We start from the raw sequence: 17,612 nt of genomic DNA, 5'->3' as shown, positions 1-17,612 counted from the left end.
AGTCCGGGGAAAAAAAACATTGCAATTGATGATGTTTTTGTTGTTGGTATGTACTTGTGGGGAATGGAAAATGTAGAGAAATACAATAATAATTGTGGAACTTTATTACGTAAAGTAATGTATTTACAACTCTGTATGTAGGAACAAAATAATAGTAATAGGTAAACTGCAGAAAATTATGTGTATTTCAAGATATGTTACAAATGTCGTTTTCTTTAAGATGTTATTTGTCTTCACCAATTGAGTGATACACATGGTTTAAGTAAATACGCCTCCAGGATACAATGAATCACTTGTTTGTTTGCTTGTGTTGTGCATCGACGAAAGCAAACCAGAATACTCTTGAATGTTGCAAGCCTGCCAAGAAATAAAATATTGTTCCTACAGAAAACAATATATTGAATTTTTAATACACAAAAATAAGAGTTTTATATGAAATTCGTTCTAGAAAAGAGGGCTAAGAAAAGAGTGGTGTAGGATCATTGTTTTCATGTATAAATGGCTTAAACATGATTTCTATTTATACACATAATTGTGCCCCTTCATTTGGGTTGTCATCTTTCATGATACCTCTTCATTCATGGCCATTGGATCAAGATTTAATTTTAATCAATGGTCCAAATTAAACAATCACCATTTCAAATGAAATGTCACCATGAAATGATGCATTTCTAAGTGAAATGTCACCGTGAAAAGTATATTCTTAAATGAAAAGATACTTTTTTTATAAGCCACAATTAATTGGACATGTCCTTATAATAAAACATTATTCATTTAGACATGTTTTTACAATGAGTGATGATACAACCATAAACTCTTGTACAAACTGACGTGACGTTAATTCATTAGTTGAATGAAAATATAAAATAATAAAAACAAATCATGTAGGCCAAGTGATATTTAATTCAACCAATCTTATCGTGTCACATAAGTTTGTATAAAATAAGTTTGTACAAGAGTTTGTGGCTATATCATTACTGTTTTACAATAAGACATTATTTTATTTAGACATGTTTTTTAGACATGTCTTTACAATAAAACACCATTTATTTTCAAAATTTTTCCAACAATTTATTCTTTTGTTGTTTATAATATGATCTACATCTGATAATCATATTCATTTCAGAGACATATGACAAGACCATTTCCAATTCAAACTTGGATTTTGATGACAAGAGAGTGAGCATGGAATTCAATCAAGGAACAAAGTACATGGGATTGGGAAGCTTGAAAGTGCGATTGCCAGTGCATTCTCCCTGTAAATCGCTCCATTGATCGCCAATATTGCCCCAAATTCTGTAACCTTCTTCCAGTAACTGCTTCCGAATTTCAGACTTGTAAGTCACTGCATTTTTTCCCTTGTCGGCTGCGGTCCTGTGGCCACCAACAAATTGAAATTAGAAAAATATTTGGTGTAGAAAAAGATGAGAGAAAAAAAAAAGAAAAAAAAAGAGAGTAGGTGGATAAAAAGAGAAGATAAATTTCTCTCGTGTTTCTCTAATGCTAAGCAGAACTCTTTAAATTATATATGACGTGCATAGCGTTCACTTTTCCACAAGGCAAAAGTGAAAAAACTGTTGTCCATCGCTGTCCAATCGGATTACAGTTGAAAAAAATAAAAAAGAAAAAGGCTAATGCTAAGTGCATGTAACTTAGAGAGATCCAAAGAAAAAAAGTAATACTAATTCCAATTGGCATCTTGTCGTTGATTTGGACAACTTCAACCCCGTGACTTAATAGTATTGTAGGTAACGTTACTCTACAAAGTTTGTATTATTTTATGTTAAAAAACAATTCAAAAACTTCAATAGACCATTCAATTTAGTAACGTCCCACGGCGTATGACAAAACTGTCCACTACAACACGAGCAGTATCAATTGCCCACTTAAAAAAAAAAAAACAATATTTCAGTTTCATCAAAGCTAGAAACTAGTGATTAATATTAATTAAAACCATTCCAAGTTACCTCATAATCAGCCGCTCATAGCCAACGAACCCCTGATTATGCAAATTATCACGAGTTACTTGCCCAAAAGTCTCTTCATCTCTTCCAGTAACCAAAATCACTTTTAATCCACTCTCGATCAACTTGTTAAACAAAACAAGCACGCCAGGAATCGCAGGACACCCTCCTTTTAGCGCCCATGCCCTAAACCCAGCCGGGTCATACGGGTCACATCTATATATATATATACACACACACACACACACATCACCAAATCAGCCAAAATATATATAAAAAATCCCATCAAGGAAAGGAGGGGAAAAAAATTATTCATTTTATCAATTAATAATATACCCGTATCGTTTTCCTTTATAGTAATAAACATTGGAGATGCAAGTGTCATCGACATCGAGAATCCAAGCATCCATGCCGTCACCAGAAAGAACAACTTCATTGACATAGCTCAAGATTTGCTCGACGACCAACTCGACGTCTCGGTCGTACTGCCCGCCGATCATGTAACTCTCGACGTAGCGCAAGCACTGAGTGGGGACCGTGCGCCATGCACGCACATTGTTGGCCTCAACAGCCAGCCTCCAGCTCAGGCAATAGCTCGCGCCGTCACCAGGCATGCTATACCTAGAGTTAGGATAGTCCTTCGTGCCGGTTGCCTTGGAAAATATTGCAAGCAATAAGAACAATAATACCTCCTTTATAGGCTGCATCATTGCCTTTTATACCGTATGTGCTTATTTCTTTTTCTTTTTTTTCCCTCGGTTTCCTAGAAAAGAAATCAAGCAATAAAGATTAATGGATAAGACATGATAATGACCAGGGAAAGACTTGTTGAAATTTTTTTTTTTTTTTTTTTGCCAAATGAAAATTTATTTAAAATCAAAGTCTAGTCTAGCAATTTGTCATCATGCATGTGGAATAATAATCTTAACAAACACTTTCGAAAATGACAGATTTGACAAAGATTTCGTGAATTTTAAGCTGAAAATTTACGGCGCATTTAGCCGCAGGGAGATTTAAAGGGCAATGATGGGGCTATCAGAGAAGATGCATGGAAGGTGTCTTTTATATTATATTATATTATATTAAATATGTTGTAGGGAAGAATTTGGACTGGTTCTAAATGTAAGATGAACAAACCACACGACCGAGTCGTGAGACGACGTGAGTCGTGCGCAATTGGAATTGGTGAGGAGGGCGACAAGAAATCTTATTGCGTAAGTTGGGGGGCAATATTGCGTGTGATTTTGTTGGTGGTTTCCTTCTAGAGGGAATCTTTAGCTAAGAAAGTGATGAGAGAATTAGTTTCATCTTTGATTTGTAGCTTCGTTGTCTGCCACGTGACTTTTTGATGATTAAATGCGTCGTGTCTCTTCAGTTGAATGATTGAGCTACACTGAATGAACTAGTAATGATGGGATAGATAAGCCAAGACGTGTAAAATAATGAAGAAGTTTTACCATTTAACCGAAAATTAAAATATAATTGGCAAATCAATTTTGGCAATTGGCCGGCTTTCAAGAATGGTTGATTTTTTTTTCCACCTTAGTCTCCTTACCTCCTTTTCCAAAGTTCTACTAACCCGGTATATATGTTATTATATGACTCACTTATCAAAAACAAAATTTAAGAACAATATTTACAATTAATATATCGGATTTTGATGTGTCTTTATGTAATGGCGGAAGAGGATAACAAATGCTAATTAGTGATCACCAAAGCAAAGAAGATATTAATTAATTATATATGTTCGAGTGAGGAAGTTATTCCCCCACAGCCTAAAAAAAACACTCTCTTAAAGAAAATAGAACCTCAGAGGATATATTATTATTAATTGAGCACTGATATTTGGAAGAAATTGAACAAGAGAACGTATCGTGTAATTATAAATTAAAAAAAGGAAAGGAAAGGTATATATTTGACAATTTGAACCAATTATTAAGCTCCATGCATGCAAAAGAGAAGAGACTTTTTTACTGTGGGGTAACAACCTTTCGTACGTAATGCGCACTAAGACAGCAATTGCATGTGAGATTGTCTTTGTTCCTCTTCTGCTTTTTCCAAAATAATTATTAAGTGCATGCAGCATACTTAGACTCCAGATAGAAAATAGTTTCTAACTACACTAGCTTGGTTTTGATTTTATGTCATATAAAGATTGATGGGTTTTGATTTATATATACTCAAAATTTAGCTCATTAATTGAAGATTACTGTAAGTATATTCGTGAGCCAAAGTGTGGCTTTCTTGGATTAACCTAGAATAGAAAAAAAATGGATAAATGAAAATAAAAGAGAAGAAAGAACGAAGAAAAGTGACCTATATAATCAAATTAGGTAAATGTTGCAAGAACTAATACATATGTACGTGGTAGCTAGTCTGGAAAATGGCAAAGATGCTCGAACAAAGTTTGGATGATGAACACAAGTAGTAGCAGATTAAAACCTAAAGAGAGAAAAAGGAAATACAAACCTCAACAATTAATTGTAGCTAGCTACAACAATGTTCTTCATTATATGTGCCTGGGAAGAGTGAGTCGATTGAGGTGGCGGGGCCCGTCAGAAAGCAAAAAAGACATCAAATTGATGAAATGTGATTGGATTGCAATGGCCGAGGTGGGGGAAGAACACATAGGCGGCAGATCCCAGTGGCCCACTAAACAAGTTGGGATTAAAATTTAAAATCAACCGCTAGGGTTTTGTGGGTGTAACTAATGGAGACGGAGTCAGAGGGCATCAACTTCCGCAAAAGTGGAAATTAAAGCAACTATTTGCATTGTTCAGTTAAGTCTTTGCCGTCATCGAGTACTATTTATTATAGGATGCCACGTCAAAATAAATGTGTATAACATAAGCATAATATTAAAGAAATTAAAGGCAACCATATGTAGTGTTTAGGTAGGAGATAATAGTGTTCATAATGCTTCATATGTAGATTTATATATAGCCCTCACTTGCATATGTACCACCACCGCCTACATATTCCCTCTTGATAGCCTTAATTCTTTCTTAACAAGGGTTTAATCATCTTAATAAATATCAAATATTCTGGATCATTATCATTAATTGAAAAAAAAAATTATTGTTATATGTGTCTATATTCAAAGTATAAATTTGAGATTAGACTATGTTACATTGTAGTTAGACAATGTTATGTCAAATTTGTATTTCACATAAAGTCTTTATTAGTTGGATGCAAAGTCCAATTAGCACATAAATATGGAAGAATTGAAATTTGAAGATATATGTATGTGGGGAGATGGGAATCTATCTATTATTGCCCAAAAGCTAAAACACTCACCCATAAACCTTAGATGGTTGTTTTTTTTAATATATATGTGTAAGATTACGGAGACTTTTGAGTTGATAGTGTGAGACTTGTAAATTTTCTTTTTCTATCATAACTTTGGCGAAAGTGGATGTTGCTTGCCTTTCTTTTCAAGTTATTGCTTTGTGGGGGGGGGGGGGGGGGGGGGGGGGGGGGTAAAGGAAGATTCGGGTTTTAATAAATAATAATAATAATCCATAACCACAACATAACATTATATTGTCAAATATGTACACACACACACCCCCAAAAGAAGATATCCGATCAATGGAGTCGGCTATTGCTTTTCAATTAAACCACCAATAGAATGGTGAGATGAATTCGTGGAAGTTGGTTGGTGAGGTAGAATCAATATAACAGGAGAAAGGAAAATTCACAGACATTGTCACTTGTGGATCACACGCAATAGATGAAGGAAGAGTTCTTTAACATCAAAGCATGCCGAGGTCTAAAGTCAACCGAATAAAATGGAGACTCTATAAAGCAAAACTGGTGGGGGACGGAAGATGGTGATTATCGGAAGAGAATTTAGAGAAATTAATGCAATTGGGGGGGAAAATGAATAATCCACATGGCAACATATAAAATGTTGTGATAGGGCCTCAAACGATTACAGTTAATTGAGATGACTTGCCACATACATCTGCCATTAATCGTCGGCAGTCGGCTACCCACCACATTACATTGCATTATGAATCATTGTTTTGCTGTCAACTCGAGACTTATTAACCCAAATCTTATGGTTATGGATTGGGCGGCACATGTTCAAGTTGAAGCCTTTGTGCAAAGTGTGGAAAGCATTTAAGCGTGTGGAGAGCATTTAAGCATGTGGGATTGTGTTTTTTTCAATCTAATTGTTTGTGTTCGACGCCTTGCAGTCGGATGCAGCTTTTGTGAACACACATGCGGAGTCAATTTGTTTAGCCTTTGAATTTTCGTTTATAATAAACCGAAAGTCAATATAATTAATAGCAAGCATTCATTGTGAACGAGATGAATCGGGGTCAACTGCAACAACTCAATCAAGCAGCTATTTTTTACTCTGATGAAGTCGACTTTCTTCGGTTCGTGTTTAATCGTTCAAGAATTTCGGCATCGATTCGACTGAGCTGGATTGTTGGCGTCCCTTAAATATTCTAGTGAAACCCTTTGTATTTGGATTTACAATAATAACCTTTTGTTACCGTGCACGGCGCACAGTGATAAATGAGAGAGGAAAACAACTAATTGCATCACATTATTAAACTCAATTAAGTCATTAAGTTAAAAAAACAAATAGATAATGACTAACTGATTAAAATTAAGTCAATTAAGTCATTAGTAAAAAAAAAAAAAAAAAACAGCCCCTTAGTTCCAATTTTTTATCCATCACTCATAGTTCGATTAAGGTTACCAAATCTATGAATTTTGAAAGGCATTGCACTATTGAAAAAATTGAAATTAAATTAAAATATTTATAATTTTTTATGAAAATATGCAATAACTCAAAGGGTGGGGCTATTTGAACCCACCAAACTACTCATTAAATCCACTTTTGAAAATATTTTTTTATGGTTCAAACACCACTAAATTAAATTACAGTTATGGATATTAAAATATAATAAAAAAGAAAAAAATAATAAAATTTTTACTTTTTCAACTCATCTTCATATTCAACACAATTTTATTAAACCCTAATTATCTTTTAATTAAACCCTAATCAATCAAGAGGTGTGATTCTGCTGTCAAGCCATATATTTTTAAAATATTTTTATAATTGTTCTCTTTTTTTTTTTTTTTGAGAAGATATTTGTCCTCTCTCTAAATGTTTCTTTCTCATGGTATTGCTCTATCACATGAAAATTTTATGAGCAATCATTTGTCAATTAAAATTTAAATTTATGAGTAATCATTGTAACTTCAACTAAGAAATCAAGCCTGCTGACATAACTTGATGATAGCAAGCCTAAACAATGGAGAAGCATCCATTTTGACTCCTTATGCCTTGTTGGTTGAGCTTTCATCATTTCAAAACTTTTGAATCGGTAAATGGAAATTATATTGTTGAAAACCACCAATAGGTGCACTATGAAATCATATTCTTTGCATTTGCTTCCGAAAAAACTTTCTTCAAAAAAAAAAAAAAATAGTTTCAATGAAACATTTATCATATGGGTTTAATGAGTAAAATCACTATTATTATAAAAATTGGGTTTAGTAAGGATATATTAGGTATTTAAGTGGGTTTATTGAGTAAAATTTAAAATTTAAAAATTTGAGGTTGGGTTTATTTAGTAAATGAGTTTAGTGAATAATTTAGTGGGTTCAAATAATTTCACCCTAACTCAAAATATGAATTTGGTGAGATTGGGTTAAAAAAAATTATTTGAACATGATTTTATCTATAAGTAAATATAGGATTGGATTTTATTTCCACTTTCAAAAAGATATAACCATATTAAGAAGAAATCAAGTTTTTTTTTTTTTGAAGAAACAAAGTTAGAATAAATTAAGATAAGAAGATTTAACTGTGAACTATTTGTTCTCAATTCCGCTAATGGGGTTTCTTGAAAGGGAACAGACGAAAAAAGAAAGTTGAAACAAAGGCTATTAATGGAACTACAGTGGGTTTTCTACTTTTCTTAGACATAATATAACCATTAAATATTTCGAATCGGGTTCTCTTAGTAAAATGGTTTTATCGGTTTAACAACGGCGTGCCAAGAGCGCCACTCTTAAACTATTCAACATTGATCGTACTTGGGCTCAAAGGCCGTTATACAGAAAATAAAGCCCATGGGCCGCAAACGTTGAACGCTTCTTGTAAACTCCCAACTCGGCGCCCGATCTTCTCAAGTCTCAAATAGTAATGACTTAAATTTTAACGCCCCACATGTTTCTAATAGAGGGTCCTTTTATGTATTTATGCTGGGTCTACTGCTCAAGTTAACCTTAATCGGGGCATAAGATTTTAAGGTATTGATTAAGGGTCTCGTTACCTTAAATAACACTTGTTTATTTGGAAATTGGAAGTGTCAGAGAAAGCACGTGAAGGGAGAAGCAAATATGATGGTGAGTGCGATGGCCTTTTGTCATCAATCTTCGAGACTGCTTGCTTTCTCGTGGCATCTCATGTTTCCACTTTCCATCAATAATGGGTCGCTCCACCTTTTATTCTTTTTACTATAAGATATATATTATTATTATTTCTATATCTTTGCTTCTAAGCAATATCTTGGTGGTTAAATTTCGATACATGGCCCCAATTTGCAAAGATTTTAGATTTTATGAAAAACCCAAGCTCAACCGTCAATAGATCAATTATTGAGGCGTGGGGCGTAATGCGTGTACTAGTTGGTGGACAATTATATCTCATTGGGAAATTTGGTTTTATTCCATTCATCAAGAAACTAAAAGACTAAATCAATACAGCCTTGATAAAAATTTTCTTTATTACTGACATTGTATCCTTATATCGTAAATCAAGTATGTATCTATGAGAACCCAATTTATAAGTTGAGTCGATCTATAATATAATTTAAAGTTCTATACTTAAATAGATTGTGTCTGTTTTTATTAAGATTACTGCCAAGTAGTAAGTTTGTCCCTCGAAAAATGTTGAGAACACTTGCATATTTTTTATTCTTGATAAATATTAATAATAACAAAGAAAAAGAAAACTAATTCGATAATTTCTTTCTCTATCTATGACGTACATGTGTGGATTATTAACATTTGTATTAGTGTTTTGATAAATCTCTCCCGATATATGTTCTTTTGAGTTTTTAATACCGTTGTCAATATCTTGATAAAAAATAACATTACTACAAGTTTGCATGTAACTAACCTAAGTAAAGCAGCTTGTTATAATAAAGTGGGGAAATTGCAAAAATATCAGTCAATAACATCAGCCGATCATAAATCATAATCACGATCCAATTCATGGGGTGTGGCGTTGTCGGATTCAAATGAAAATGAGTTGTGTTCCCGCAAACAAACCATCATCCCTCACATGGCTTAATGCCGAATCTTGTGATTTTGGGCTCTTAGTGGCAGTACGTTGGCCCATACCATTTCTCACACATCGTTGTCCCAAATGGTCCATAACATCATCTTGTACGTATATAATGCGATGACTTAGTCACATGACTCGTATCTTCATTTCTTCTTTCTATTGGAAGGGCTTTGCTTCCGTGGCCCCACTTCTTTTTTTTTTTTGGTCAAAATTAAATGATATAGTTTGTGCCACTGTCACGTACTATAATATATCATTTCAAATTATGCCACATATGCTTTGATCAATTTTTGAAAAATACAATAATCCCTACTTATCAATTTCCTCCAAGTATTATTAATTAGTCGTCGTTGCAGTAGAAAGTTTCTGTTGATAGAGATTAATCAATAATAGTGATTAATTATGGATAAAATATACTGTTGGTAGTTGCCATGTCTCTTAAAACGCACCATAAAAATGCCGCTTGGAGAAATAAAACAATATGAGCTTTTCAACTTTATGGGTAGTTTTACCTACTACATTTTCAATAACCATGGATCTTCAAGCTCATAAATTTAAAAGAGAAAAAATTACTTCAAATGTTTAATATGAAGAAAATGTGTGATTCTTTCCATTCTTCCACTATAAAATTGAATATAAAACTTACAGAACGTTTGATATAAAAAGAATCATATAATTGGCAAAATTTAACAACTAACTTATAACTTTCTTAAAGAGTGGTTGGGGGAATCACAACACGACTAATTATCTTTTTTATGGGTGAGAGTTGACGCATCAATTTTCTTTTCTATTTTAGCTAATTTTTATGCTATTTAAGTAACTTAATTAAAAAAAAAAAATGTCTTCACCTGTGGGACCAAAAACCCAAAATTCAATCATAATTCACATAAATTTTGGATAAAAATCTCAGCTTCGGTTGCTTCTAATTATTGTTAATAATAATCACGTAAAGATGAGATACGTGGCACTGATTAAAAGATGAAAAATGGGTAGTCCATGTGAGGTCCGTAGACCCTACATTTGTGGTTTGTTATGTTCCATAACAAATAACCAGACACCTTCTATCGAAAAAAAAAAAAAACAGACACCTAAGCGCAGATCTTAACGTTAATTTATTAATTTGATTACATCAAAACGCTGAAGCTTAGATCTGCCCATGCCATAACGGGAGTAATGACAGCCGGATCCCTGTTTTTGATAAAACTATAATTAAGGTTATAATTTATAATTTTCATAACACAAGTCCTACTAAAATGGATGATAATTGATTATCATACTCTCGAACTCGAAGTCAACCTACCTCTTGATTTGTTTGTTTCAAAATTTATAAATACGTGGATTCCAAATAATTGATCTCTATTATGTTTTGAACTGAAGTGCTGCAAGTCTATAGCAATTAACTCGCATATTAGTACAAGAAACTTAAATCCATTTTCATACGAGTATAATAAAAAAAATATTTATTATTCGATTATGAGTTTTTAAGTGAAAGCGAATGTTTACTCAATACTTTAATTATTTATTTTTAAATTTTGATAAAAACACGTCAATTATTTATTTATTTATTTATTTTTAATATCACATTGTTGTATATTAAAATATAACGAAAGTTTACTTTGACGTAGCTCAAAAACGGATTGAAAAAAATATCAAATACTAACGGATTAAAAATTTACTTTGACCACACATAAAAAAATACTCAAATTTTTTTAATCTCATCTAGGCCAATCAGCGGTTGACATTTCCAAATAGACTATTTACTAATGGATTACGATGGGAATCTGCGATGGCGACCATTCAGGAAAACAATGTAATTGATGCCCTCTACTTGTGATTTAGCTGCAAATTAGGGACCTCCATGATATACTCCATACGTAATAACTAATAACCGAGTCTCCCTCTCTCTGTGTCCCCTCCTCCATTTCATATGATGTGACGAAAATGACAAAAAATAAAAGAGAAAAAAGAGAGCGAGGTTTGCACATGCTGCAGTCGCGGGAGCGTTAGATCTCTAACATCCGAGAGAGAAGAAGAAAGAAAGAAACAAACCAGTAAAGCGCATTTTTCAAGTAGAGAAATGGTGAGGCAGATTTAGTAAATAAGTGATTAATCATGAATAGATATAGTAATAACCACCTCAGGGAGTCGTTGGTCGGCGGGAGGAATATTCCGGTGGGAATGCACCTGCATCACCAGCACCGCCGCGGTCAAAGTTTGACCGGCTCGACGAAGGATACTTCCGACGAGAACCACCTCGACTTGTTCTCCAAGTCTCGCCGCTCTCTCTCTGTCGCCTCTTCCGATGACTCCTCTGATGGTAATTAATTGAATTGAATTTTATTCTTTTTTAATTTTATTCTTCTAATAAAAAGAAAAAAGAAAATGGAAGAAAGAATCGGCGTCGTTTTACTTATGCGATATTTCGCGAAACGAACAGTTTCGGTGAAGCTGGGGAGGCTGTCAGTTGGATCAGCGAAACTGGCAAAGAGTGGGGTGGATGATCTGTTGTCTTCCACTGACGGAGGAAAGCACGACTATGACTGGTATGTTTCTCGTGACTCTCTTTTCTTCGTTAATTATTTAATTTCAGATCTGCTTCATTCCTAGTTTCAATTATCAGTTCCTTTTTCATCCTGATTTTCTCATTTTAATTTCCCCTTGCCTGTCACATTGTTCACTACTAAATTTGTTTATTTGCTCTGAGCTAAGTATGGATTGAGTTAAATAATATGTTTACAAAGTAATGAATTCAGTATTTGGAACTTGAGCTTTTAAGTTAGCATATTATTTTAATCTTAGATGTTGTTGGATTAATGTCTCTTTTACATTTATTTTATGATATTAGGCTTCTCACTCCTCCCGGCACTCCTCTCTTTCCTTCATCTGACGGAAGTGAATCTCAGCTGAATCCAGTTGCTCCAAGAATCAGTTCCTTGGCCAGATCAGTTTCTACCTCAAAGGCTTCGAGGGTATGTTTTTTCTTTGTTGGGGGGGGGGGGGGGGGGGGGGGTCATTTACTTAACTCCCCACCCCTCCCCCTTCTCTTGTTTGGGTGGAGCGGAAGGGTCATGGACGTAGGATGAGTATTGAATATTCCTTGTTGCTGCCTAGGATTCTAAAACCGGAAATAATTAATTAAGAATTAATGAGGGGGATAATTTGTATGTACCATAGAATCAATTTTCAAGCTCGTGTGCGTGAGTGACTAAATTCTCTGACTTTGTTTCAGCTTTCAGTCTCACAATCAGAAAGTAACCATTCTGTCCATCCCTTAAGACCGGCAAGAAGCAGTTCAGTGACTCGCTCTTCTATCTCTGCTTCGCAATATAGTACCTATTCTTCTAACAGATCCACTTCGATCCTCAATACAAGCTCAGCTTCAGTCTCATCTTATACTAGACCGGCCTCCCCAAGTGCACGTTCTGTATCGTCAGCTAGACCATCAACTCCATCTGCCCGCCCTACATCATCGAGATCCTCAACTCCTTCAAGAACTCGTCCATCTCTCACCAGCTCTTCCATGGACAAGACTCGAACATCCCAAACCTCAAGGCCATCCACTCCAAGTTCTAGGCCACAAATTCCTGCTAACTTGAATTCCTCAACTGCTCGATCAAGTTCTCGTCCATCAACTCCCACTCGTCGCAATCCAATAACTTCTACATCTCCAGCAATGAGTTCTTCAACTTCAGCTGGACGTGTTATGTCAAATGGTCGCAGTCAGGGACCAGCATCACGACCAAGTTCCCCCAGCCCACGAGTCCGGTCACAGCAGCCAATTGTACCTCCTGATTTTCCTCTTGACACCCCACCAAACCTTAGAACAACTTTGCCAGACCGGCCGTTGTCTGCTGGTAGGTCCCGCCCAGGTGCTGCTCTCACTATGAAGAGTAACCCCGAAGCTACAGGATCGGTGAATATGCCAAGAAGACATTCATCACCTGTAGTCACAAGGGGAAGACTCACAGAGCCCCCTGGAAGGAGTCGAACACCCGCCAACGGGCACACCGCTGATGCGCATGAGTATCGAAGGACCTCGCACATTTCAGAGCAGTCAACCCGGAGACCTGTGAAATCCACAAATACAGCCTCAGATGGCACTGGATTTGGGAGGACTATCTCAAAAAAATCACTGGACATGGCTATCAGGCATATGGTATGTATTTTCCTCCCGTATCATCCACGGCATATTAATTTGTTAGGTCATAGTATGAAATTCTGCCAGTTACAGCATCAGCTAATCTTAGTTTTTGCTGCTTTGGCAGAGTAAGAGACTTCTTCATCTTAGGGTTCCGTTATGAGAGAATGTCTGTGTCCTTGGACACAAGATTCTTTGTGTAGGATAAATCATAACCATTTATTTATCTTTGAATGTAGGACATAAGAAATGGTGCAGGGAGCATTCGTCAGCTTTCAGGTACCACCCTCTTCCCTCAAAGCATACGGTCTGCGACCTCTAAAACCCGTTCTGCACGGGCTTTAGAATCTGTACATACCAATGGAATCTTAAAAAACAGAGACATTTCGGAAAAAGGAAACACCTATAGTGGGCCTGCAGAAAATGGAAATGATGCTCATGATGGACGATACTCTGCTAAGTTGAGTGAAGCCGACATCTACGAGAGCTCCCGTTATGATGCAATCTTACTTAAAGAGGACTTGAAGAACACAAACTGGCTGCACAGTTTCGACGATAAATCTGATCAAGGAGCCATTTTTGATACCGGATTTGAGCCTCTACCTGAACCCTTCGGCTTATTATAGCAATTGAGAAGTGGGTGATTTGTTTTTCTTTGATATATATATTTTTTTAAACATCTAAATTATACCTTATGCTCTTACAGCTATTTTGTCACTTCGCAAGAGTGGAGTGTGTCAACGTCTATCACCAAAACCGTGAGTGAAGAGGCTGTGTCTGCTGCAAAATTAATGGCTATGTTATTGGTCTTCAATCATTTGATTGTATATTTAAATTTACATGTCTGGCTGTGGCGATCAAATGATCTTTTAATTTCCCTTCATCGAACTGAAGAAGTACATACCATTTTATGGCTCTTGCTAATGCTTGTCATCCCAACTGGATTAGAGTAATTAGACATTGGCTCCTAAAAATAATAGAATAAAAATAACAGAGAGACAAAGCCTACTGCTAGTAACCATTACAAAAAAAAACTTGCTCATCTCCATGGATGACTTGCATTATTTGGGATTAGAAATCTGTCACCGCCGATTTACCATCATGTTATTGCTCGAATAAATATCTGAGCAAAGAAAAGCTAATCTGCTTCAAATATATGGAACGTACAAATAGAAATGCTCTGCACTTCATTAGTTCATTTAACCTAAGTTTAGGCTTATGAGCCCATTGGAAGGCCTTCTATTGTGTTAAAATGAAGAAAGGCCAGGAAGATCAGTCCATCGAAAGCCCACTTCATCAACTTCTCATGCATGAGCATGGCATTTTTTTTTTTAATTTGTTTGTTTATTTATTTATTTTCTTAATATGAACTCAAGATTCCATCGAGTTTATCATTAGATTATTCACCTTAGCTTTAAAGAAGCTCGGTAGCGAGATTCTAATCTAACATATCTGCCCAAGATAATTAAAAATGAAAATAAGAAAAAATTATTCTCATAAGAAAAAAATTTGTATTGTACGTGGCACAACATAAATTGAAAAGATTGCATCGTCAAAACCTACTTTATGTTTCAAAGTCATATCATATTCAACTAACGTTTGATTTTTGGGTTGTCAAGATTTAAACGTTAAATGATTCTTTTCAATAACTCAATAATCTAGTCCAATTATTCATCAAATAGCTGTGCATAGACATTATGTTTGGATTTAATTATTTGTTAAGAAAAAAAGTATCTTTGTGTATCAAAAAAGCAAATGGACCTACTATTAAATATGTGGCGTGAAATTGGAGTGGATTTACTAATCCACGTGAAACTTGTATTATAATAACAGGGCAGTTCCAACAACTTCGTTCGAACATCACCATCTATCTTACCAATGTATAATTTGTGACACTTTCCTTCAAAATTCAAATCATCAAATCAATTTAGACCCCATTAAAGTATTTAAAATTGAGTTTTTTTTTTTTTTTTTTGAATGCACAATACTGAATTCCGAAATTATCCCTAAAGCAAACAACAACTTGTTTCACTTCTTTCTACATAAAATTGCTTTGCAATTAGAAGAGAAAGCAAAACCCTATTTTTAAAAATCTCTGGAATGAAATTATCATTCATTTTTGGTTAAGTTGTTAACTATGTTGATGATACAATACTCTGGGGATTATATAAAAGCAAAAAAAAAAAAAAAAAAAAATAGACTCCAAAACAGAACTAAAAGGATTTACAGCTTCATCGTAACAGCTAAATTTGGATTTGCGGATTCAATAGTTTTAAGTGAAGAAGTTGTAATAACTTATGAAGAGATGAATTCTCCCAAAAGTTCCAATTAGTGGATGTTGATTTTCGAGGGGAATAAGAAATAAGACGCTCTTTGATTGTTGGTCATTGTTCCACAAATGTTATCTCTTATTTTATCAAGATGTGACAAACATGACAACACAAACTACACAAAGAAGATTTTATGTCTTCTTAAGAAAATCAAATTCAATTCCATATCCGAGTTGGGGCAGGTATGGCCGCATGGCCAAAGTAGAGAGCTTGAAAACGAAATAAAGAAGGGTGGGGACAGGGTCGGCAATAGGATCGGGAGAGTGGGGATTTGTCAATCTTGATTCTGTTCCGATTGATAATCGAGATAAAAATTATATCATGAATTCTGTCCCAAACATTAACTCGGAACAAAAAATGTGTCCCGATTTCAGCCCAAATAAATTTTTAAATTTTGATCGGTATCATGAATTATCCTACATAAACGTTGTACACGTATGATTGTCATGTCATATGTATTTTATTCATGAAAATGACTTATCGCATACATTTGACTAGGGTCCGCTTTAGAGAATTGGGGGCCTTTGTTGAAACCTCATTTTATTCAATATCTTCAATACTCAAAAGGAACTTAAAGAGCTGAAAATTCAATCCATTTTTAATTGTATGATAATTATTAATTAAAGATAGACTTAAAAAATAGATTTTCTTATTATAAATAACCTAAAAGAATCTATTATTATGAGTATATTAAGAAAATACTTCCTAATATATGGGGCCTAAGGGATTATACTGGGCCTTCTTAACATTTGGAGTCTTAGCCAACTATTTAATTCACCTATATTTAAAGCCGTTCTTGCTACCTATATGTCAAATCTACGTGATTCATCAAATCAACTGGTCATATACTTATGAAAATCTAAATTTTAGGACATTAAAGATCCTCATCAAAATTTTCAAACGTCTCAAATCTCATATTAAATAGTGAATTAGGACAAATTTGAGTTTGAATCCCGACCAAAATAGTAAATCGAGACAAATTTTTATATTAGATCTCGTTCGAAACGCACCAGAATCGCAAATCTCAATCGGGAATTTGGGAAATTCCGTCAGCCAAAAGTGGAAGATATAAGTAAAACCACTCAAAAAATAAAATTATAGTACAATAAATTTTTAGAAAATAGAGTGTTTTTACACAAACGTGGAAGCATCGCGATCCGACAACTAATCCTAATCAATTTTCTATTAATGATTCTTTGATTTTTTTTTAATATATAACAATGATAATAACGACAATCATGACATCGATTTCTAAACCTTGAAGTCAAATCCTTTATCATTTTCATATAACTTCAACACCAATAACCTTCACAATCATGCGTGCTTCAATTTTTAAAGATTCTCTAAGACACTTACATATTTACTTTCAATTAGACAATAATTTCTGTTTTCCAATTCACAAATATTTTCTTTCTACGACAATAACTTTTTTTTTTCAAATCCAAATTTGAGCTTTTTATGGAGCGCTGTCTAAATTTTAAGTCTCATAAATATTCGAGGGATGTCTACTCCTCACACTTGGATAAAAAAAAAAGACTGCCTTTACTCAAATTTAATTAATGAAAGAAATACTCCCACAATATATTTGTGGAGATTCGAACTGCTGCCCTCCAAGTTAGAGGGCAGCAACCCTGACCACTCGACCTAAGGCCGAGTGGCTTATTGTGATGTTGATTTACCATAAGTCATAATTTATTTAGTGTAGTTTTGACAAACAAACAACAATATTTATTACCTGCTCATATTAGGCCAGTATTCACTTATGGGCATCGCTTTGCATTTTGTCCTTCCGCTCCACAGCATCCAAAGCCAATTAATCACCCCTATTCACCCAAAAAATATTTAACATATTTATACAAAAT

General features: G+C 34.5%; 2 protein-coding genes across 4 annotated transcripts; one reads left to right on the top strand and one right to left on the bottom strand.

Moving 5' to 3' along the window:
• Window positions 1-208: 208 nt before the first annotated feature.
• On the bottom strand, window positions 209-2,977 carry LOC102614267 (acid phosphatase 1). Of its 2 annotated transcripts, XM_025099597.2 has the most exons (4): window positions 2,301-2,977; window positions 1,968-2,180; window positions 1,213-1,374; window positions 209-381 (listed from the first exon to the last, which is right to left on the bottom strand). In XM_025099597.2, exons 1-4 carry the CDS (start codon window positions 2,672-2,674, stop codon window positions 234-236), a joined length of 897 nt encoding a protein of 298 aa, XP_024955365.1. In that variant the 5' UTR covers window positions 2,675-2,977; the 3' UTR covers window positions 209-233. The 2 variants fall into 2 exon arrangements, with proteins under 2 accessions (XP_024955365.1, XP_006481237.1); XM_006481174.3 differs by lacking the exon at window positions 209-381 and having other exon boundaries at window positions 828-1,374.
• An 8,217-nt stretch (window positions 2,978-11,194) lies between these two features.
• On the top strand, window positions 11,195-14,308 carry LOC102613759 (uncharacterized). 2 transcript variants are annotated; one of them, XM_006481173.3, is made up of 6 exons: window positions 11,195-11,599; window positions 11,720-11,825; window positions 12,128-12,251; window positions 12,512-13,438; window positions 13,660-14,056; window positions 14,127-14,308. In XM_006481173.3, the coding sequence occupies exons 1-5, from the start codon at window positions 11,395-11,397 to the stop codon at window positions 14,044-14,046; spliced, it is 1,749 nt and encodes a 582-aa protein (XP_006481236.1). In that variant the 5' UTR covers window positions 11,195-11,394; the 3' UTR covers window positions 14,047-14,056; window positions 14,127-14,308. The 2 variants fall into 2 exon arrangements, with proteins under 2 accessions (XP_006481236.1, XP_006481235.1); XM_006481172.3 differs by having other exon boundaries at window positions 13,660-14,308.
• Window positions 14,309-17,612: the final 3,304 nt, after the last annotated feature.

This window comes from Citrus sinensis, chromosome 6, assembly GCF_022201045.2.
Source record: "Citrus sinensis cultivar Valencia sweet orange chromosome 6, DVS_A1.0, whole genome shotgun sequence".
NCBI lineage: Eukaryota > Viridiplantae > Streptophyta > Magnoliopsida > Sapindales > Rutaceae > Citrus > Citrus sinensis.
This window is presented reverse-complemented; position numbering and strand designations above follow the sequence as displayed.